Here is a 24,469-nt window from a genome sequence, read left to right as displayed (position 1 = left end):
GAAAAAACAAGTGTACTTTAAAAAAGTGGGCCAAATTTTAAAAAATAAAATATGTCAGTTATTCTAAATACGCAGGACTAGAAGAAAACACATAGATCTGGTTTCAGACAGAACAGTCTACAGATGATGCTGTGACTTACAGTTAACAATAGGTGCAAATATGTTCAGATTAACTATCCGACATATAGGTTACTCAGTTCTACTCCCAACTCATGATCTTAGCACTCCAAACTACATGAAAATAGCTGCAAGCTAAAATCAATAGTGGAACAAATTTAATAACACACCACAAATATTCGTCTGGTGAAAATACTGTAATTATATAAATAGGTTGTAATTCTGGCATCAAATAGAGTGAAAATAATGATCTGTTATTCACATTTCTTCACTACTGTGATCCTCTGCCATTCAATGTATGGTAGCTTGCAGAGTATCTATGGACATGTAGAATGCAATTTACCAAGTTTTAACTTGTGGAGATTGTCACAGGAGAGAAAACCATAAAGTTACAATCTTTTCCATGAAGTCCTACTACATCAACCCAACACTGTTGCAAGAGACTGGCATATCACACCCATCATGCGGGCGAATACTCCACCTGAACCTGCGCATGCATCCCTACCAAGTGTGTGTTGCTCCTGCATTAAAACCAGCAGATGCTTTTAGTGCCTCGCCATTGCATGATGAGACAGTAGGGATATGGCATGCAATGTCTGCATGCCACATTACTCATCCCACATTCTTTAAAGAGATGCTGACTTCGATGCATTACATTGACAACATTCTGAAGCCACTTGGGGGCAGCATTAACGGAGGAGGGAAAGACCTACAGTTACTTCCAACAGGATGGATGAACCGACCATACAGTCGGCCAAACCTTGGAGCAAATTTACACAATCTTCATAACTGACAGAGCTGTTCACAGCCTGGTTGCAGCCTTAGCTGGCCACTAGGTCACCTAATGTGTCAATGTGCGATTACTTTGTATGGGGAGTCTTCAAGTCTCAATAACTGAAGCAGAACTTTTCAGATGAGACTGCAGCAATTCCAGTGGTCCGGCTTCAGCAACTTGCTCACCGGTGCCCAGAAGTTGCAAGAAATTAATGGTTGTCACTTTCAACATCTGCTTTAGTCAAGTTGGTACTGTACTTCCCTTCCCCTGCTAAGTTGGTACTGTACTTCCCTTCCCCTGCTAAGTTGGTACTGTACTTCCCTTCCCCTGCTAAGTTGGTACTGTACTTACCTTCCCCTGCTAAGTTGGTACTGTACTTCCCTTCCCCTGCTAAGTTGGTACTGTACTTCCCTTCCCCTGCTAAGTTGGTACTGTACTTCCCTTCCCCTGCTAAGTTGGTACTGTACTTCCCTTCCCCTGCTAAGTTGGTACTGTACTTCCCTTCCCCTGCTAAGTTGGTACTGTACTTCCCTTCCTCTGCTAAGTTGGTACTGTACTTCCCTTCCTCTGCTAAGTTGGTACTGTACTTCCCTTCCTCTGCTAAGTTGGTACTGTACTTCCCTTCCTCTGCTAAGTTGGTACTGTACTTCCCTTCCTCTGCTAAGTTGGTACTGTACTTCCCTTCCTCTGCTAAGTTGGTACTGTACTTCCCTTCCTCTGCTAAGTTGGTACTGTACTTCCCTTCCTCTGCTGTACTTCTTTGTACCCTGTTACTGTTCTCCAGGTCACTTTTATTTGCCCAACCCTGTATAAACTAATTACCTACTGCTAATAGTTCTTACAACATCACCATCTGAAAATAATCATCTTCTGACATTCCAATTTGAACAAAATCTCAACACCAACAAACAAAATAAATAAAAAATGAGATATTAGCTACTACCGATCCTGGTAGTACCATCACCCAAAATAGTGTGTGCACGCTCCAAATAGTAATGCTTTGATCTGGAATCAATAGAACAGAAAAAAAAAGAATTTAAGTGTCTCCAGACTCTTACACTTTTTAAAAAAATGGAAGTTTAGAGAAGGAAAGCATTCTTTGACTTATCAGGCTTTACTGAACTATATCTTGACAAAGGATCCCAAGTTTTATTTAACAGTTTCCTCACTCACTGCTTCTTAGAAACTTTTCTCCACTCCCTTTAAAAATATATCAAAAGAGCTCTGGATCAACAAGTTTTAGAAATGAAAATTTTTGTTATGGTTTTAGCTGCATTACTTAGTACCTTTCCTATAATGATAAGAGAAGCTATTTGTCATTCATTGCCAGATAATCTCCTGAAATTACAGCACACAGATCCCAGTGGCAATTAAAAATTGAAAAATCTGCGAGTGTCTGGAAGTTTGATTACTAGTGCCTGCACACTGATCATTCAGTCTTAACAGTTCTCATGTACCATGTTTGAAACTGAGTTAGTGGAACTGAAATACCAAAGTAGTATAAAATGACAACTTTAACTAAGATAGGCAAAAATGTTTGTTCGGGCCCACTGCCACAGACATCTCTAAGTAATTGTAACCTCGTGCAATCAACTGACCAGTCTCCAATTTGACTAATGGCAAATGACTGCATGTAACCTAAACATCACAATTTCATGGGCTCTATGAAATCAGATTATATACAGTGTCAGTCCACATCATGCAGAAGAAATGTAAACCGCTTTGTCATAACATATCACTGCCACAGTGAAACTTGGTTTTCACCCCTTTTTTGTGATTCAGTTCCTTTGACGAAGTATGTTAAGGGAACAAAAGACAATAGTCTGTCACCCATATTGTGCAAAAATGATATGAACTTTTTATTTTCAATGACATAAACACAATACATAAAACAGTGGCCATATATCAGTGGTTTGAAAAATGTAATCATCATCATCATCGTCACCACCACCACCACCACCACCACCACCACCACCACCACCACCATCATCAGTGTTCTGCCTAAAGGCAGGTTTTCACATGGTAGTTCTCCAGGCTGTCCGGTCTTCTGCCATCGTCTTCAGGTCTGCGTAATTTCCTCTTCCCTTTATGTCGTCTATCACCTTGTATCTCCTTCTTCCACTCTGTCTTCTCCCATAAACCAATCCTTCCAAAGCATCTACTAGCAAGCATTCCCTTCTCAATGAATGCCCCAACCAGTTCTTTTTCCTTTCTCTTACAACCTTCAGCAGACATCTTCTCTCACCAACCCCTTCCTATACTCTTTCATTACTCACTCCTTCCATCCAGCTTATTCTCTCCATTCTCCTCCACATCCACATCTCAAATGCTTCTAACCTTTCTTCATCCTCTCGTCTCAGTGTCCATGTTTCTGCCCCATACAGTGCCACACTCCAGACAAAACATTTGCGAAGCCTTTTCCTTAGTCCTTTAACTAATTTCCCACATAAGAGTCTCCTCTTTCTGTTGAATGCCTCCTTCGCTATGGCAGTTCGAGTTTTCACCTCCTGGTCACATCTCAAGTCTTCATTTATTGTGCTTCCGAGATATTTAAATCCACTTACTTGGCTAATGGTAGATTGTCCTATTTTAATATTGGACAGTCTGCGTCTTGTACTGATGACCATACTCTTTGTTTTTGCTGTGTTTATTTGCATCCCATATTCCACACAAGCTTCATTCAGATCTTTGAGCATGTTATTCACTGTCCGCTCACTTTCTGCCACTAATACCATGTCATCAGCAAATCTTATACATTCTATTCTCTTTCCACCAGTACATATTACTCTTTTCCCATCTAAACTTTTCGCAATAATCTCTTCAAGGTATACGTTAAACAACAGCGGGGAAAGGCAACAACCTTGTCTAACACCTCATCCAATGCTGCTTCCTTCTGCATTTCATTTCCAATCCTTATCCTTACTTTCTGGTGTAAATATAGATTCTGTATCATTTGTCTCTCTTTCCAATCTACTCCTTTCCTCTTCAAGATATCCATCAGCTTGTTCCACTGAACTCTGTCAAAAGCCTTTTCTAAATCTATAAAAACAGCAAAGATTTCTCTACCCTTTTCCGTATATCTTTCCCCTATAATTCTTAGCAGGCCTATAGCATCTCTTGTTTCTCTTCCTCTTCTAAATCCGAACTGCTCCTCTGCAATCCCTCTATCTAGCTTGCCATATAACCTTCTGTTCAACACTCACAGCAAGACTTTAGCTCTCTCTCTGTGTGTGTGTGTGTGTGTGTGTGTGTGTGTGTGTGTGTGTGTGTGTGTGTGTGTGTGTGTGTGTGTGTGAAAAATATAAGGGAATTTAAATACTAGACCTAAAGCCTGATCACAATATTGATTTCTCTACCACATCACATCCTGGGCAAATTGTCGCCTAATACCTAAAGAACTGTTTCTGTAATAGCTGAGCAATTTTAGAAAATACTTCAGGCTTCATATCACAAGTCAGTACACAGTACTTACATAAAGCTCGCGACTGGCACAGCAGCAATGGCCAGTGTGTCACCAGCTTGTCATTGTGACATGCTCAATAGTGATTTTGTACCAGTGTCAGGTCAAACATGGGGTTACTTAATGCTTACACCAGTCTACACTGATTTACACAATAATTATAAACCTAGGTAACGTAAAAGTTGCTGTCTAACATGAAGACAATACTTACACACTTTTAGTTCAAGATATCATGATGCAATGAATAATTAAACATGTAAAGCAGTAAAGACAATGTAACATTTACCTTTTGGGACCTCAGATCGAAACTTTGTTGTGTCATATGCTCTAAGCCTATCATCATTGCATGTAGTTAACAAATAGTTTCCAGCTGGAGAGAAGAAGCATCCTGTTAAAGTTTTTGGATGCTTCAGATCTGTCAGTGGCTTGGGCTTGGATTTCCGGCTATCTCTTAAGTCCCATATTCGTGCTTCCCTATAAACAATCCAAAGAAGGAAGACACAGCAATTAAGCGCTTAATAAATAATCTTATAAATAAAAAAAATAGGTCTCACACAAATCCAAGGAAACACCAATGAATTTCTGAAGGAAAACCAACCATACAAAAAAGTTAATAAAATCTCCTACCATACAAAAAAGGTAACAAATTCTTGACTAAAAACTGCTGAAGTAATTTGACAGGCCATGCTTTGTTGTTCTTTCAGTTGACATTCTTCATTTCTATTCAACAAGAGGTATAATCTAGACGTAATATGTTTACAGTGCTAGGAGTCCTAAACAGTCTACAAGTAATAGCTGGTTGTAAGTCACATAAGGTATTTACAATCCGTTTATCAACTGATCAGTAACAATTGAATAAAAGAAACAAATAATAATACAGGTATCCCCAAATGCAACATGTAAATGTTTCGTGTAGAGAAAATCACTACTCCCACCACTCTCCCATATTCTCTGCATGCTATCTGGAAGTGCACATCATGATCTGTATGTATGTGATTGTTACTACATTTTGTTTCTTTACTCAGCAGCTTCTGCTGGTCTCTAAAGCTGCCTGTACCTGTCCCTGTAACCATCTCACCTACCTGTACATGTGATAAAATAATGTAAATGCAAAACCTAATATGATTTTCTAATCTTTTAAGTGTGCCAATATATCAATAATTATATTACATACACGGTGGTAAAAAATTATTTTCTGAAAACCGATCAGTCATTTACTGACCTCCTGTAAAAGTAGTGATCAAGCAGAATAAGTTGATTACTGTGCAAAGAGACATTTTCGCCTCACAGTTTAGCTAGACCCACCCTTGTTCTAAAAGAGCTTGTGTGTCAGTTATCTTGTCAGCTTTCAGCCATTTGACTTGGTGTATTGTTATTTCTACCTCTGTCCTACCAAGCACGGCACCACCACTGTGTACAGTTGCTTCAATGATAGCACATCATAGTTAAGCAATGATAATGTGTATCGTATCATTAAAATTATGCCAAAAGAGGCAAATTGAGAAGTATAAACTTTCCTACTGCTGCAAAATTCCCTGCACAGATATGGGCAACATGTCATTCACATGCACTGCCATTCAAGTGTCTCCTTGCGCCATAATTTTCTGATCTTAACAATTCTCAGTCAGTTGAGTCTTGAATATGATTTTAAGTTGAGTTATCTCCCCTGGGGAAGCCTGTAATGGTTAAAGGGGCATTTTACAAGAAAAGGAGAATTATCTGCAGTAATATGGACAAAGATTTAAGGAAAAGGCTACTAAAATGTTTTGTATGGAATGTCCTGTTGTATGGAGCTGGAACGTGGAAACAGGAAGAAAGACAGAGCAACAAGGGGGCCTTCTAAAATTTGGACGTGGCAGAACATGGAAAGAATAAGTTGGATGGCTAGAGTGAAAAGTGAAGACGTACTCAGAAGACTGGGAGAGCAAAGACAATTACTGGATGTAATAGAAAGAAGGAAATGATACTTGACATATATTAAGAATGAAGGAGGGGATTATAAAAAGAGACTTTTAAGGACGTATGGTAGGCTCTCATGGGTGGTTGACATCTAATCTTCATGCCTCTGGAAGAGATTTCAGATCATGGATATGATACATGGCAGTACATACACCAGCATTAAGAAGGAAGCAATTGATTGCATGAAATGGAGATTAGGAGGACTTGCAAATATAGAAGGAAACCGGTGATGGTGGTGGTGGTGATGTTATCTCTAAACTTAACTAAAACATAAATAAAATAGGAGAACTACATTTTCAATTACTACATTCCATTTCAAGACACTACTCAACAATGTTATAAGAAATTTATAAAGCCTGTAATTAAGCGTGGAGAAAAAACGTTTAATTTGCCAGAGAACCGGTAAAGGTGCAGAGTGAACAGAGAGCTGCAAAGAGAAGTAGCCCCCACCACCATGGTTTCTACACTTATACTCTATAAAACACTGGAGTGAATGGCAGGGGTACTACTCACTGAACCATATGTGAGGGTTTATTTCCAATTGACCAGAGTATATAACACATGGGAACTGATTGCTTAAATGCCTGTGTGTGCACAGTAATTGCACTAATCTTTGTCTTCATGATAACTACAGGAGCAGTATGTAGGGAGCTGTAGTATATTTCTAGATTCCAAGTAGGCTCTCATGGGTGGTTGACATCTAATCTTCATGCCTCTGCCAGTTCAGATTTTTTACCATTTTTGTGGTGCTCTCTCATGGGTCAAACAAACATGTGACCGTTAGTGATTCCTTTGCATATGTTCAGTATCTGTTTTTGCTTCTAAATGGTATGGATGCCACTAACTAGAGCAATACTTTAGGGTTTGTTGCCTGAATGTGTTGTAAGCAATCTCTGATATTCCAGTCAGCACTGCAGTTCCAAATCTGATGCAAGAGCCACTACGTAACCACTAAAAACTTGCAAAAATTCTTAACATGTCATTGGGAAGTTCTAACATTTAAAATGATGATATATTTTGAACTCACTGGGTTTCCGAAAAGTTGACATCATCCTAACAGTAGCCTCTTTCCAGCTCACTCTATACTGCTCTAATTTAGGACTCTTTCCATACATTAGACTCCAGTAGTGTGTTGCTTGGGACTTTCATATCTGATTTTCCTCTATCTTCAAGATAAGGTTTTGTTACTTCAGAGAGAAGTCTACACCAAGTATGCATGTTAATATTGGTAACTATGTGGAATCTTGAAGTCAGTTATCTCTAATGTTTCAGGTGCTAAAATGATTCATCATCTTGACAGATTAGTGCTGACATTTGCAACTTTTGAAAAGTGTGTGTCCATGATGGTGGCGATTAGTTGAAAACTGTTGCAGAGTAATAGACTTGCAGTCACTAGTCTGAGTTGAAATATGGGTACAAAGTACTAATAGGTTAAAAAAGATACTTCTGCTGAAGTCCCCACATCATACCGACTACAGATTACCACAAATTTGTCCTCCACAGACTGAGTGTATATCATACCTCAAATAATGGAGGAAGCAATTTTGGAATTAGATATTCTACTCTGGCAAGCAAAGCCTGTCAATTGGTGACAACTTATGATCCTTCCTATTAGTAAAGGCATATCAATTACTCACCCCCCCCCCCCCCCCCGGCCGCCCCCTCTTCCCCTGCCCCACTTCTGAAGTGCCATTTGGTTCCCACAGTCAAAAAGAAACTCAAGATATGAAGATTCGTCTCATAAAATGACAAAAACTGACACTACTATACTCAGAAGCACCACTGAACACATGTACAATATTTAGCCCATCATCATACATATATTTGGTTGGCGAGTAAGTTTATAGCACTTTTGGTTTGGTTGTTGGTATTACAGTTGCTATGGGTTTACTTATTGACTGTCATTTTTTTATCTGTGATTCACTGTTGCTATTTGAGTATAAACTTCTTTGTCATTTGGAGATAATGAGTTGAGCTGTGGTTGCTAGAAAATGACACGTGGAGAAATCTGAAAATTTCTGGCGCATTCCTCCGTTCAAGTTCAATAGAAGGGTGACAGCATGGGACACAGCCACAAATATTTGTGATATGTACGGAGATAATGCCACTGGACAGAGAATGGCAAGAAAATGGTTTTCTCATTTTGAGGAGGATTGTTTTGCAATCAGTGATTCTACACGTTCAGAAAGACCTTCTGGGTTTGATGAAGATCGTTTAAACGCATTACTCCACAATGATCCATGTCAGTGTACTCTAGAACTAGCAGCAGTGATGAACTGCGATCATGCCATCATCATGCAACATTCGCATGCAACGGGGAAGGTTCAAAAATCAGGTGTAAGGGTACCACATGTTGCAAGATAAAATCACAAAAATCAACAGGTGGTCATATGTGCATCTCTGCTTGCTCGTCATCAATTGCGTTGTGAGGAACACTGACCAATCCTATCCTGTATGTTACTGGCGACAAGAAATGGTGTCTTTATGCTAACATAAGGAGAAGAAAGGAATGGTTGCGTCCAAACAAAGAGGCAATTCCCCATAGAAAGACTTGCCCACATCCACAAAACGTAACGTAATGCATCTGGTGGAACAGCGACGGTGTGGTGTACTATGAACTGCTTCCCCAAGCTGTTACGATCACTGCTGACATTTACTGTCAACAAATGAGATGTCTTGCGGACACAATCCAAGAACAATATCCAGGAAGACAATGCCTGCTCGCATTCTGCTAGGCAGACAAAAAGCACTACACAGGGATTGGGTTGGGGAGTCGTTTCACATGCACCTTATTTATCTGATCTTGCACCTTCAGATTTTCACCTTTCCACACTCTATCAAACAATCTTCAAGAAACTTCCCATCTGGATGAAAATGTGCTCAGAACATGGCTTAAGGAGTTCTTCACCTCAAAAACAACATGATTTCTACAGTGCAAAACACCACACCATAGGCGGACATAGTGAAGCTGAATATACTACTGATGACTGAAGTCTCTGTTATGTGTACATGTTGTGTTTATTCAACTTATGAGAAAACACAACTAACTTACACACCAACCTAATATATTCTGTATTGGGGAATCAATGAGAACTCGTCCCACTCTTAAGCAACAGATTTTAATGGCCCTGCTGTTTAGCACAAAGAAAACAAACCCAAATTCAGTCCAGCAGGCAGCAAATATTTCAGACACTTATGGCTAGAATTTTGATGAGGACTGGATACACATGAAATTTTTGAATGAAGTCTTTCCACTTATGGCAGTTAAAATATTATTTGTTGTGATTGCAATTTCAACACATGGTCACTGTCAAGCATTGTCGGCTGTTGTAACCCACTCAATAACAAAGCTGTGACAAGCTGGAACATAGTTACCAACAATGTACAAACGTATGCATATGATGGTGTAAATTTATCCACTGTTCCCCACACCATCTTTCTAACATGTGCTAGCATGGTGTATGGAAAAGCGGATAAATTTATACCACCAAATGCATTTGCTTTTACACTGGTGGAAACTATGTTCCAGCACATCACAGCTTCAGCTTCATGTTATTAAGTGGGTTACAACATCCCACAATACCTGACAATGACAACATGTCAAAACTGTAATCACAACAAATAATATTTTCACATAAAACAGAACTGAAAATTTACATTCCTAGCTTTCGGAACTTTGTTCCTTCATCAGGGAGGAGAGAGGGGAAAAAAAGGGAAGAAGGGAAAGTGGATTCAGTTACTCACAACCCAGGTTATGAAGCAACAGGGAAAGGTAAACAGGGAGGGTAGCAAGGATGGAGGCATGGTTGTCAGAGGGAAGCCAAAGATATTCTACTGTAAGTACTGTGCCAGCTTCAAACCAAAGAGGATGCATACAGAAGTAAAGTATAAAGATAAACACAACTATGTAGGATGAAAAGATGCGTGAATGGCTAAAGAGGAAAGGGAAAGAGGAGAAGACTGAAGAGTGAATGGGAGTGAGGTTCTTTAACGTAGGTTCAGTCCAGGGGGATGGCGGGATGAAAGGATGTGTTGGAGTGCAAGTTCCCATCTCCGCAGTTCAGAGGGACTGGTGTTGGGTGGGAGAAGCCAAATGGCACATACGGTGTAGCAGGTTCCTAGGTCCCTAGAATTATGCTGGAGGGCATGCTCCGCTACTGGGTATTGGGCATCTCCTAGGCGGACAGTTCGTCTGTGTCCGTTCATTCGCTCAGCCAGTTTGGTTGTTGTCATGCCGATGTAAAAGGCTGTGCAGTGCAGGCACGTCAGTTGATAAATGACATGTGTAGTTTCACACGTAGCCCTGCCTTGAATTGTGTATGTTTTACCAGTAGCGGGGCTGGAGTAGGTGGTTGTGGGCGGATGCATGGGGCAGGTTTTGCAGCGGGGTCGGTTACAGGGGTAGGAACCGCTGGGTAGAGAAGGTAGTCTGGGAATATTGTAGGGTTTAACAAGGATGTTACGGAGGTTAGGGGGGCGACGAAAGGCAACTCTGGGTGGTGTGGGGAGAATTTTGTCAAGGGATGATCTCATTTCAGGGGTTGACTTGAGAAAGTCATATCCCTGGCGGAGTAATTTGTTGATGTTTTCGAGGCCAGGATAATACTGGGTGACAAGGGGGATGCTTCTGTGTGGTCTGGGGGTAGGAACATTGTTGTTGGACGGGGAGGAATGTATTGCTCGGGAAATCTGTTTGTGTAGATTTCCCGAGCAATACATTCCTCCCCGTCCAACAACAATGTTCCTACCCCCAGACCACACAGAAGCATCCCCCTTGTCACCCAGTATTATCCTGGCCTCGAAAACATCAACAAATTACTCCGCCAGGGATATGACTTTCTCAAGTCAACCCCTGAAATGAGATCATCCCTTGACAAAATTCTCCCCACACCACCCAGAGTTGCCTTTCGTCGCCCCCCTAACCTCCGTAACATCCTTGTTAAACCCTACAATATTCCCAGACTACCTTCTCTACCCAGCGGTTCCTACCCCTGTAACCGACCCCGCTGCAAAACCTGCCCCATGCATCCGCCCACAACCACCTACTCCAGCCCCGCTACTGGTAAAACATACACAATTCAAGGCAGGGCTACGTGTGAAACTACACATGTCATTTATCAACTGACGTGCCTGCACTGCACAGCCTTTTACATCGGCATGACAACAACCAAACTGGCTGAGCGAATGAACGGACACAGACGAGCTGTCCGCCTAGGAGATGCCCAATACCCAGTAGCGGAGCATGCCCTCCAGCATAATTCTAGGGACCTAGGAACCTGCTACACCGTATGTGCCATTTGGCTTCTCCCACCCAACACCAGTCCCTCTGAACTGCGGAGATGGGAACTTGCACTCCAACACATCCTTTCATCCCGCCATCCCCCTGGACTGAACCTACGTTAAAGAACCTCACTCCCATTCACTCTTCAGTCTTCTCCTCTTTCCCTTTCCTCTTTAGCCATTCACGCATCTTTTCATCCTACATAGTTGTGTTTATCTTTATACTTTACTTCTGTATGCATCCTCTTTGGTTTGAAGCTGGCACAGTACTTACAGTAGAATATCTTTGGCTTCCCTCTGACAGCCATGCCTCCATCCTTGCTACCCTCCCTGTTTACCTTTCCCTGTTGCTTCATAACCTGGGTTGTGAGTAACTGAATCCACTTTCCCTTCTTCCCTTTTTTTCCCCTCTCTCCTCCCTGATGAAGGAACAAAGTTCCGAAAGCTAGGAATGTAAATTTTCAGTTCTGTTTTATGTGTATCTATCGGCTGTACTGAGCTGAGGTAAGTACTGGCCAGCCCCTCTATCTCTTTGTTAGTATTTGTTTCACATCTTATATGAGATTTTCCATTAATCAAATAATATTTTGACAGCCTAAAGCAGAATGACTTCATTTAAAAACCTTTAAGCCTCTTATCAAGCAATGGATCTGAAGAAAACGTCTGGCAGTGCACAAGAGGATGGTAAGAAAGAAACATGTCTATTTTTATTAATTTTATGGCCATAAAGCTCTTACAGCATCATCTGCATTCTCCAAAAGAAAACAGAACGAAGAAGGTAGGATGGGTGAGAGGAGGAAGTTCATGAGCCATTAAGATCAAAGAGTCTTTATATAGAAATAATCTGTACTAATATGTTTTGAAAAAAAATTCTGCAATGTAAGTCAACAAGGGCTTCTGGGCAGCAAATACTGTTATCACTAACTATTACTGTGAAATGCTGCAAGCACTTCATTAAAATACTTTGATTTCCTCATTTAATTTCCTCATTTCTTTATCGCATAAATTCAATATTACTAATATTCTAATGACAAATAACACTTACCCAAGTCCTGAGCCCGTGACAAAATAATTTTCAGCGACTGGATGATGCTGCACAGTTCTCACAGACCTCTCATGACATTTGTACATGTAAGACAGCTTTCCTTCTCTTTGGTCAAATACTCCTACTTCCCCTGAGCCTGTGAATCAAAGACAAATAAGGAAAGATAAGGTGTAGTCTGCACAATATCTGTATTTCAAGATAACAGAGAAAGAAAAAAATTTCTTCTGCAAGTAGAATGAAAGTCTGCACACCCTTGATAATAAATATGACTTACAGAAATTTACTAATATGAAGTAAAAGCTTAAAAGTAAAAGTGTTTGGCATGGATGTGATAGAACTGCACTGTTTAATGCTCAGAGTGGTTCATTACTGTGTGATAACACTTTTACACTGCATCAGTAATACAATGAAATTTTATTTTATTATTGTTTCATTACACAGTGATTTAGCTTGTAAAAGTTTATTTTATCATTGTTTAATTAAACAAAGATTAGCTGCACAACTGCTCATGTTATGAAAATTGGCACACCCACTCTTTAATAAGAGTTAAAATAAGCAACTCCAACTATATGAGATTCCAGCAGTGGTTGTGTGTCTTAATACATTTTCCAACAATAACTAGCAACCTACTGCCGTCATCGCCTTCCACGAAACATTAATGGTCTCCCGCCTCTTTACTAACTGGAAATGCATCTAATAGTCCCAAAAGCTTGGATATTTTCTTGTACTTTTATGTGTATATTGGCACCACTAAGCTTTTTGCTTCCTGTAGGCCCATACTTGTCCACAATACTGTCTTTTAACTGTACAGTTTTATCGTCAATTTTGGCTGGTAAGTGGGAAAGAAGGTCTTTTTATTTTTACAAAGTTGGAGGAATAATTATAATACAAGATGGAGAAAATCTTATACTACAGCTGATGGTGCAAGACCTGTTTCTGGTTTTGATGTAACAGAGATATCACAACTTCTTTATTCAAACAACGGAAAATCCAGGATGGAATGTAACAATAGGAGAGCAGGAAAGTTGCTACTCACCATACAGCAGAGATGCTAAGCCGCAATAGGCACAATAAAAAGATTCACACAATCACAGCTTTCAGCCATTAAGGCCTTTGTCAGCAGTAGACACTGCAACACTTCACTGTCCACCACTCCCACCATACTATCCCTCCCCGTCCCCACCTCAGCCTCCTCCTTACCCACCCAGTCGCCACTCCCATCATGCACTGGTACTACTGATCGCAGTGTAGTTTCAGCTCTCTGAGACTGCAGATATGTGTGAAAGTTGCGCTTACGTGTGTGTGCGCGCACACACACACACACACACACACACACACACACACACACACACGTAAGCGCAACTTTCACACATATCTGCAGTCTCAGAGAGCTGAAACTACACTGCGATCAGTAGTACCAGTGCATGATGGGAGTGGCGACTGGGTGGGTAAGGAGGCTGAGGTGGGGACGGGGAGGGATACTATGGTGGGAGTGGTGGACAGTGAAGTGTTGCAGTTTAGACAGAGGGTAGGAGAGAAGGTGCGGAGGGGGGTAGGGGGTAAGTAGAGGAAAGTAGAAAAATAAAGATAAAATAAAAGAAATTAAAGAAATTAAAAGACTGGGTGTGGCGGTGAAGTGACAGCTGTGTAGTGCTGGAATGGGAACAGGGAGGGGGCTGGATGGGTGAGGACAGTGACTAACAAAGGTTGAGGTCAGGAGGATTACGGGAATGTAGGATGTATTGCAGGGAAAGTTCCCACCTGCACAATTCAGAAAAGCTGGTGTTAGTGGGAAGGATCCATATGGCACAGGCTGTGAAGCAGTCATTGAAATGAGGGGTATCATGTTTGGCAGCGTGTTCAGCTACAGGGTGGTCCACTTGTTTTTTGGTTGCCGTTCATGCGGACAGACAGCTTGTTGGTTGTCATGCCTACATAGAATGCAGCACAGTGGTTGCTGCTTAGCTTGTAGGTCACATGACTGCTTTCACAGGTAGCCCTGCCTTTGATGTGATAGGTAAGGTTAGTGACCAGACTGGAGTAGGTGGTGGTAGGAGGATGTATGGGACAGGTCTTGCATCTGGGTCTATTACAGAGGTATGAGCCATGAGGTAAGGGATTGGAAGCAGGGGTGGTTGTTGTGGTGGGGTTTAAGGGCGCTCAACTACTGAGGTCATTAGCGCCCAGTCACAGGTGTTGGAGCACATGGAATCTAGTAAAACTCAAGGGGAGGGGGGGACACCAGAAAGTCCTGACAAAGATGCAGATAAAATAAGTAAAAAGGTTAGATGTCTTTGGACAAGCCAGTCAAAGTTATAAAACGCAGAACACGAGCAGCTGCTCGAGCATCATCAGCTAAAATATCCGGTAAAGTAGATGGCAGGGACAGGACGACACGAGATTGACTAAAGCGGGGACACAACAATAAAACATGGCACACTGTTAACGCTTGACCACAAGGGCACTGCGGGGCTGGGTCACCGGAGAGCAGATAGCGGTGGCTAAACCGGCAATGCCCAATCCGCAACCTGGTCAGAAGGACCTCTTCTCGCCGAGATGGTCGGGAGGAGGTTGTCCAAGCAGTTGGGAGCGGTTTTACTGACCGGAGCTTGTTTCCTTGGAGGGACGACCAAGCATCCCACCACAACGACACAAGCCTCCTACAAACAACCCCACGAACGTCCGATGACGGGACACAATGGGAGGCTGGCCGAGGCAGGAGGACTGCAGCCTTGGCTGCAGCATCTGCAGCCTCATTCCCAGGCACTCCTACATGTCCGGGAACCCACAGAAAGCTGACAGGAGAACCATTATCAGCGAAAGAATGGAGGGACTGCTGGATCCGTTGCACCAAGGGATGGACCGGATAGGGAGCTCCAAGGCTCTGCAGAGCACTGAGGGAATCAGAGCAGAGTACATACGATGAATGGCGGTGGCGGCGGGCATACTGAACGGCCTGATGGAGAGCAAAAAGCTCTGCCGTAAAGCTGGAACATTGGTCGAGGAGCCGGTATTTAAAGGTGGCGGCCCCGATGACAAAGGCACAGCCGACACCATCGTCAGTTTTGGAGCCATCGGTGTAAATAAAGGTGTGACCGGCAAGTCGAGCACGAAGTTCGACAAACCGTGAGCAATACACTGCAGCCGGAGTACCCTCCTTCGGGAGTGAGCTGAGGTTGAGATAAATATGAACCGGAGCCTGGAGCCAAGGTGGTGTCAGGCTCTCACCCTCTCTGAAGGTGGTAGGGAAGGCAAAATCCAATTGTCGAAGCAGGCGACGGAAGCGGACTCCAGGGGGCAGCAGGGCAGACACATACAACCCGTACTGACGGTCGAGAGAATCGGCGAAGAAGGACTGATAAGAGGGGTGGTCGGGCATTGACAACAGCCGGCAGGCATACCGACACAGCAGTACGTCATGCCGGTCGGTCAATGGTAATTCAGCAGCTTCAGCATAAAGACTCTCGACAGGACTAGTGTAGAAGGCTCCGGTCGCAAGACGTAACCCCCGATGGTGGATGGAGTTGAGACGGCGTAAGAGGGATGGCCGAGCAGACGAGTAAACGAAGCTCCCATAATCCAGCTTCGATCGGACTATGGACCGATACAAGCGAAGCAGGACAGTGCGATCTGCTCCCCAAGATGAACCACTAAGAACTCTGAGGACATTAAGGGAACGTGTACAACGGGCCGCCAAATAAGAGACATGCAGAGACCAACAAAATTTCCTGTCCAATGTGAGCCCTAGAAACTTAGTTGTTTCCACGAATGGGAGAACAACGGGACCGAGATGTAAGGATGGCGGAAGGAACGCTTTATATCGCCAAAAGTTGATACAAACCGTCTTCTCTTCAGAGAACCGGAAGCCATTTGCCACACTCCATGAGTATAGGCTGTCTAGACAACGCTGAAGGCAGCGCTCCAGGAGGCATGTTCTCTGGGCACTGCAGTAGATCGCGAAGTCATCGACAAAGAGAGAGCCTGTGACATTAGGTGGAACGCAATCCATAATTGGATTGATCGTGATGGCAAAAAGGGCTACGCTCAATACGGAGCCCTGAGGAACTCCGTTCTCCTGGAGGAAGACGTCGGACAATACGGAACCCACACGTACCCTAAACTTTCGATCCGTTAAAAAGGAATCAATAAAAAGGGGCAGGTGACCGCGTAGGCCCCACCTGTGCATAGTGCGGAGGATACCTCCTCTCCAACAGGTATCATAAGCCTTCTCCAAATCAAAGAACACGGCTACCGTTTGGCACTTTCGCAAAAAGTTGTTCATGATGAATGTCGACAAGGTCACAAGGTGGTCAACAGCGGAGCGGCGGCGATGAAAGCCGCATTGGACATTGGTAAGTAGCCGTCGAGATTCAAGAATCCAGACTAACCGAGCATTAACCATGTGCTCCATCACCTTACAGACACAGCTTGTAAGAGAAACGGGCCGTTACCAAAAAGGAAGGTGTCTATCCTTCCCGGGTTTGGGTATAGGAACAACGACGGCGTCACGCCAACGCATGGGGACCTGACCTTCGGTCCAAACGCGATTGTAGGTACTAAGAAGGAAGCTTTTGCCCGCCGGAGAAAGGTGTGCCAGCATCTGAACGTGAATGGCATCTGGCCCCGGAGCAGAGGACCGGGATAGTGCAAGCGCACGTTTGAGTTCCCGCATAATAAAGGGGCATTGTAAGTTTCCAGATTCAGCGAGTGGAAGGAAGGTCGCCGAGCCTCTTCTGCCTCTTTCCTGGGAAGGAAGGCAGGGTGGTAATGGGTGGAGCTTGAAACCTCCGCGAAAAACCGGCTAAAGGTGTTGGAGACAGCCACAGGATCAACAAGGACCTCATTACCTGAGGTCAGGCCAGGTACCGAGGAGTGGGCCTTAATGCCCGACAGCCGGCGCAGGCCACCCCAAACGACAGAAGAGGGAGTAAAACTGTTAAAGGAGCTGGTGAAAGAGGCCCCTACAAGCTTTTTTGCTGTCTTTGATGACTCTACGGCATTGCGCTCGGAGTCGTTTGTATCCAATACAATTCGCCAACGTAGGATGGCGGCGAAAGGTGCGTAAAGCACGTCGTCGAGCACGGATAGCGTCTCTACAAGCCTCATTCCACCAGGGGACGGAAACGCGACGTGAAGAGGTAGTATGAGGAATGGAACGTTCGGCAGCATTGACAATAACAGCCGTGAGGTATTCAACCTGACTGTCACAACTGAGAAAATCGTGGTCCGGAAAGGTCGCCAGGTGGGAGTAAAGTCCCCAGTCAGCTTTTGGTATGTTCCAGCTCGAAGGACGTGGGGATGGGGTGTGGTGCAGGAGACGAATGACACAGGGGAAGTGGTCGCTCGAATAGGTGTCAGAAAGGACATACCACTCGAACCGACGGGCATGAGTGGTAGAACAGATCGAGAGGTCCAAGTGGGAGTAGGTATGAGTAGAGTCCGAGAGGGAAGTCAGGGCGCCAGTATTGAGGCAGACAAGATTGAGATGGTTGAAGACATCCGCCAAGAGTGAGCCTCTTTGACAGGATGCAGGAGAGCCCCAAAGGGGATGATGGGCATTGAAGTCGCCAAACAATAAAAACAGCGGAGGAAGCTGAACGATCAGGTGCATCCTGTCAGCCCGACTAACTGCGGATGACGATGGAGTGTAGATGGTACAAACTGAAAAAGTAAAAGCAGAAAGAGTAATACGGACAGCTATTGCTTGGAGTGGGGTGGTCAATGGGATGGGACGGTAATAGACATCGTCCCGAACGAGCAACATGACCCCACCATGAGCTGGGATACCGTCCACAGGGTGAGGTCATACCGCTCCGAGGTATAGTGGGTAAAGGCAATACAGTCAGTCAGGCGCAACTTGGTTTCCTGGAGACCAAGGACGAGCGGACAGTGCAGGCAGAGGAGCAGAGTTAATTCCTCCCGATTAGATCGAATACTTCTTATGTTCCAATGTAACAAGGCCATCGCTAGTCAAAAAAGAGGGGGAACGAGACGGGTGAAGAGCTGGTCACCTCGACGGCCGCAGAGGGCCAGGTTTCGAGGGAACAACGCTACAACCGGCGGGAGGCGGATCCTGTTCCATCGAGTCGTCGCCAGCTGCGGCCGCTGTCCCGGGTTGTGTAGGAGGGGCAGCATCATTTGCCGACGAGAGGCCAGCTGAGCACCTGGCAGCAGAGCGTCCCGGCGAAACTGAGGACAGCCGGGAGCAGCGACTCATGGATGGAGCGTCAGACGAAACGCGCCGGGGTGGAGAGGAGGATAGAGACTTCTTCTTAGAGGCCTTCTTGGAAGTCCAAGGAGGCACAGGGATGGTGGGCTGGACCCGAAGAAGGTCCTCACGCGCAGGGTCCGTTTTGGAACGCCGGAACTCGGAAGCTGGGGTCCGGAACGTTTCCCCGATGGACGCCTGAGAAGAGGATCGCTTCTAAGGTGGGGGGGGGGGGGGGGGGGGGGGAATGGGTGGCCCCTGGGGCAGAGGGGGCGGGGGCTGCGGGGGAGGAGGATTTGGAAGGGAGGGATTTGGGAGGCAGAGGCATAGACCCTGGATGGGGGAGGAGGTGGAGGGGGGACAGGATAGGAGTGAGGATACCGTGGAAGGAGTGGACACGACTGAGGCAAACGAAGTGGTCAACGTCACGGGATGGAGGCGGTCATACTTCTTCCTAGCCTCAGAATAAGAGAGACGATCCAAAGTTTTGAGTTCTTGAATCTTCTTCTCCTTCTGATACGCGGGGCAGTCTAAGGATCTAGGCGAGTGGATGCCAGGACAATTAACGCACCGAGGTGGTGGGGTGCATGTATGTTCCTCACGAAGAGGACGTCCACAATCGCCACAAAGGGGCTCAGCCTCACACCGTGACGACATGTGCCCAAAGCGCAAACACTGAAAACAGCGCATAGGAGGCGGGACGTAAGGTCGTACGTCGCACTGGTAGCACATCACCTTTACCTTCTCCGGGAGAACGTCCCCCTCGAAGGCGAGGATAAAGGACCCGGTATCGATGCGACGGTCTTTGGGGCCGTGCTGGACTCGCCGGACGAAATGCACGCCTCGGCACTCCAGGTTGGCCCTGAGCTCCTCATCAGATTGCAGCAGGAGGTCCCGATGAAAAATAACCCCCTGCGTCCTATTCAGTGCCAGATGCGGGACAATGGACACTGGGATGTCCCCTAGTCGGTCACATGCCTGGAGCGCCGCCGACTGTGTGGCGGAGGTGGTCTTTATAAGAACGGACCCCGAACGCATTTTGCTGAGAGCCTCGATTTCCCTGAAGATGTCCTCGATGTGCTGAACAAAGAACATGGGCTTGGAGGTGGCGAACGTCCCCCCATCGGTCCGAGAACAGACCAAATAGCGGGGGAAGTACTTCACCCCAAGCCGGCGGGCCTGTCCTCCCTCCCAGGGAGTGGCCAAGGGGGAAAGAGCAGGAGAACCAGAACCAGAGACAGTACTTTTCTTTTTGAAAGACTCGGCCGCAGAGCGACCTGATACATGTTGACGTTTCATCTGCGAAACGTCCGCCCCGATACCACCCACTCCGACCAGGGGCTCTCCCCACGGGCGCCACCCAGCCTCAGCAAGGGCCACCTGGCAGGATGACCGTTGCCGGGAGTCCTGATGCCCCAACGAGACGGGCATCTACTCCTTGGCCGACGTGGGGAGGGTGCAGCTCAGGTATCAGCAGTACGATCCCTGTGTTGTCAGGGTGCTACAACCTAGAGGGTACATGATGACCCCACCACAACGGGCTGGCTACCGTGCTGGATTTCGGGTGCCATGGAAAGTCCATCATGATCATAGGTGCAGATGGGGACGCACTATGGGCGTAACTTTTACAACCCATCAGGCGTTTAGGCCCAATTTGATGAATAGTGGGTATGGTTACAACGCCGTTACAATGCTGAGTGCCAAGGTCTTAGTGCACGGAGGACCAGTGATACACCACATAAGGTGTCCTTCCCCAAAAGGCTCGTACTTCTACAGAATTTTGAAAAATGGAGGTCAAACCCCAAGGGGGACCATTACATGGAAGGCCGAAACGGTTGAAACTCCTTTTAGTCGCCTCTTACGACAGGCAGGAATACCTCGGGCCTATTCTTACCCCGGACCCACAGGGAGGGGGGGGAGGGGGGGGGGGGAGCAGTGGTTGTGTAAGGATGGACGCGAATATTGTGTAGGTTTGGTGGACAGTGAAATACCATGGTAGGAGGAGTGGGAAGGATAGTGGGTAGGACATTTCTCATTTCAGGTCACAACAAGAGGTAGTCAAAACTTTGGCAGATAATTTAATTCAGTTGCTCCAGTCCCGGACGGTACTGAGTTACGAGGGGAATGCTCCTCTGTGGCTGGACTGTGGGACTTTGGGAGGCGGTGGGAGACTTTATTCTTTGATTACTCTGTCTCTACACAATATGTATTTTTATCAATGGTGACCTGTATTCAAAATAATCCTCTTTCTGCCAGTAATTCCTTTACTGTGTTTTCACAATGTTTCAGTCAGCTACTTAATCTAACATTTCAAATCTTGAAACAAGTTAATGTACGGAAAACATATGCAGCCAAAAATGTGAAGTTTAAATTATCTTGTTTCACGGCATTTGCACATCAATGCTATGGAACTGTCACATGTATTTCTTTTACACATTCGTCTAAACTACAACAGCTAACAAGCAATGATGGAAGAGTAATACTGTAACATACCAAATAATACTTGAACTGCTGACATTTTTTGTGTGTTTGTATCAGACTATTTTTAATTGAAGTGACGTGTTCTGTGCAGTGTAATGCTACATGCAAGTGATTATTTTAATGACTGTTTTCTCTGTTTTATATATGTTTATTACTTTTTTGAATGTGCTATTAACCAGAAGTATGAGTTAAGGTTTAGTCTACGTTGTGATAAAGTTAATAATCTAGCCTCACAACATAACTAGTTGCAAAGACCTGGTTGGAAATCATGGATGGAATCACAAACTTTGCTGCAATTCTTTCTACTTTGCTTGGCTATTTTTCTCATGATTATTTCATGAGGATTTCATTTTACCGCTTGCTGTTCAAAAATGTAAGTTTTTATGTTTTTTAAGGAACAATACAGCAGAATCTGAGAAGCAAATTGGAATATCCCAATGCAAGTCATCAAAAATTGTCTAAAATTATTCTCATGATATGATAAGCCTTTTACAAAGATAGATCTGTATTCAAATACAGTGTGCAGATACCAGAAACTTATTAAGTTTTTCAATCGACTTGTATTTCCTCAGTTCAACAGTACCATTACTCAACAATATTCTTTACAGTGTTCTAGTTATTAAATATTACTATCGCTGAATAACAGAAAATTAAGAAGTGGCTTTAAACCATGGAATGGTCTAGCAAAACAATGGCTAGTAAAAGGTGAAGCAGTGCTCTGCATAAAGAGCTCTATTTTCAAGTTTGTTTCTATGACCATCCTCTGCAGCAAGCATATGAATACTTGCCTTGTAAATAAAATGCCTTTACCTGCTGCTACCTAATTTATTTATCTCATATGTGCTTCGCCTTATCTTGTCCTAAAGCATCATCAGTGGGATCTATAACAATACAGCTTTGTTGATTTTAGATTATTAACCAGTTCATGTTGTCAATTTTCTTTTAAAAAGTAATTACTTATGATTTGCTGACCTGCGTTTCCTCACATCTAGTCTGGGGGTCGCACACCTATGCACACAGTGACCCTTGCTGTGTTTACACTTTATTACTGCTAGTACACCATTAATTACTTCCTACTATCAGGGTTGTCCCTTGCTTAAAGATACATTAGGTTTGTGAACTTCCACAGTTTATTACAGAATGTTAACATAAAGTAACATTTGTTTTTTAAAATCAAAACCTCTTGACCTTTTGTAGCTCAACTGAAATAAAAATGCCACGAGGTCAATTTAAATCAAAGCTTGACACCTTTCCTCCATCAAGAATTTACAGCTGCTGTTTCGAATTGTTCATCACCATCTGAAGCTGACGAGTCACGAGTACATGGTTGGAAACAGAGCAGATCACATCATATTCTGAAGTTGCTATATGTTGTGAGGATACTGTGCCCCCAGATTGCATGGTAAACTATCTCTTGAAAGAAGCTAAGCTACCAGATGTGTCTCACATATGAAAGCTTGTTGTATAGACCTTCAGCAGGGCCACTTTAACACTGCAAAGGCACCTCATAAAATCACAATGGAAATGACAAAACAACTTTTTGGTTTTACAAAAAAAAGTTTAGTTCGCAGTTTACCACGTGCTGTGAGGTCTTCCATCTGTGGCTAGTAAATTTTGCCAACTAGAGAAATAACAGCTTGAGAATGGGAAAAAAGGTTTGCAATCCTCCAACAATTTATATATTTTCCAGTCTGCTAGATATGACTGAGTGGGGAGGCTCTCCTTTGCATGTCAGCTACATAAATCATTGACAGAGATGAAGTCTCACCTGCACCTCTTTGTGATAACAGGCAGCTTCAACCCAATTATTTGTGTTGATATCAACAGAGTAATCCTCTGCATTTGTCCTAGCCATGTGCTATGTCAGTTGTCAAATTTGGCTGTCACCATACACCAGGTACTTGCAACCTTATGTGCACATTTCAAAATCTGTTGGTTTTCTCTACTTGAGCCTGATGGATGAGAAAAAATATTTAGTAATGTAACACTGAACTAATTCAGCAACACTTATATATCACATTTTTTTTTTTTGTTAAAAATATATCACCAAATAATGTGACTAGACTAAATTGATACTGTCACTACGGAGAATATTGGTAACTGCCACAATGTAGTGAGAAAAAGTCGACAGCGTCGAGACTGCCTACATTTTTTTCATGTTGGGCGCTGACGTAACCACCTTGGATGGAGGTGTTACTATTGTTTTGCACAGTAGTACTGTAGTGCTCATAGCCCAGTAATTATGGAATGGGGCAGGTATACTTGAAACTCAAAGTTGATATGCCAGTGATACAGGCACAGTAAGAGTAGCTGACATCTGTAGTTAGTAGCTACAAGGACAGTAGGTAGATGACTGAATCATAGCCAACCCTGCCAAATCAACCAACAGGTTCAAGAGATGCTACAAATCTACTCTCTTTAGGCACACCCAACAGTTTCGCTGTCCTGGAGACTGCGGATAAAACTGTGCAGATAACCCAAAAAATTCAGGAACACTGACAGGACAGGGAAAAGAAGTCTTAAGGTTACAAAGACCAAGAAGGTCCTCCTGCTAGGAAGTAGTGATGGAAGTCTGAATTAGTACACAACAGCCTGTGTGGGATATACCACATAATGAAAATTTTTCAACCAAATGCGAAACCCAGCAATGGTCTTGGGCTTTAGCTCTCTGGGAAAGATCTTGATAAGGAAGTGAATGCACTGATTATGGGGGGGGGGGGGGGTGTCAAAAACAGTGTGGATTGTAAACTCAACTATGCAATTGAGGATGACATCACCCCCAAGGAATGTTCCTCACACAAATGTGAAGCCTGTATCATTCTTTGAGCAATACAAGGCAGTTATTAAGATGGAGCATTTGGTTTAACTTGTACGTGTAGAACTTCAGGAGTCACTCAACATATTGGGACAAATACATCACTTCACATACAGTTGGACCACATGAAAAACAGCTTGTCAGGATGTTTCTGGCAGAGGAAAGATGTAAAAGTAATTTGTAGAAGCATGCTGAGTAGCCACCCATCACCTTGGCAATTCATGATACTTCCAACATTTTCACTTGCCTTTCTTACTATACATTTTTCCATGAGAAAGAGCTCTCTAATAAATCATAGACACTGTTGCAACACTCAGAGAAGAAATACA

General features: G+C 43.9%; 1 protein-coding gene across 1 annotated transcript in view; it reads right to left on the bottom strand.

The window, feature by feature from the left end:
- Window positions 1-24,469, bottom strand: part of LOC124805620 (WD repeat-containing protein 76-like) — a 174,621-nt gene that overhangs the window by 26,230 nt on the left and 123,922 nt on the right. Inside the window, exons 9-10 of the mRNA XM_047266190.1 lie at window positions 12,637-12,772; window positions 4,639-4,826 (exon numbers count right to left, since the gene is read on the bottom strand). Coding sequence (XP_047122146.1) covers window positions 4,639-4,826; window positions 12,637-12,772 — 324 coding nt within the window. The remainder of the gene's footprint in view (window positions 1-4,638; window positions 4,827-12,636; window positions 12,773-24,469) is intronic.

Source organism: Schistocerca piceifrons, chromosome 1 (genome assembly GCF_021461385.2).
Source record: "Schistocerca piceifrons isolate TAMUIC-IGC-003096 chromosome 1, iqSchPice1.1, whole genome shotgun sequence".
NCBI classification, from domain to species: Eukaryota; Metazoa; Arthropoda; class Insecta; order Orthoptera; family Acrididae; genus Schistocerca; species Schistocerca piceifrons.
Note: the sequence above shows the minus strand (reverse complement) of the source record. Positions and strands in the feature narration are given on the sequence as shown.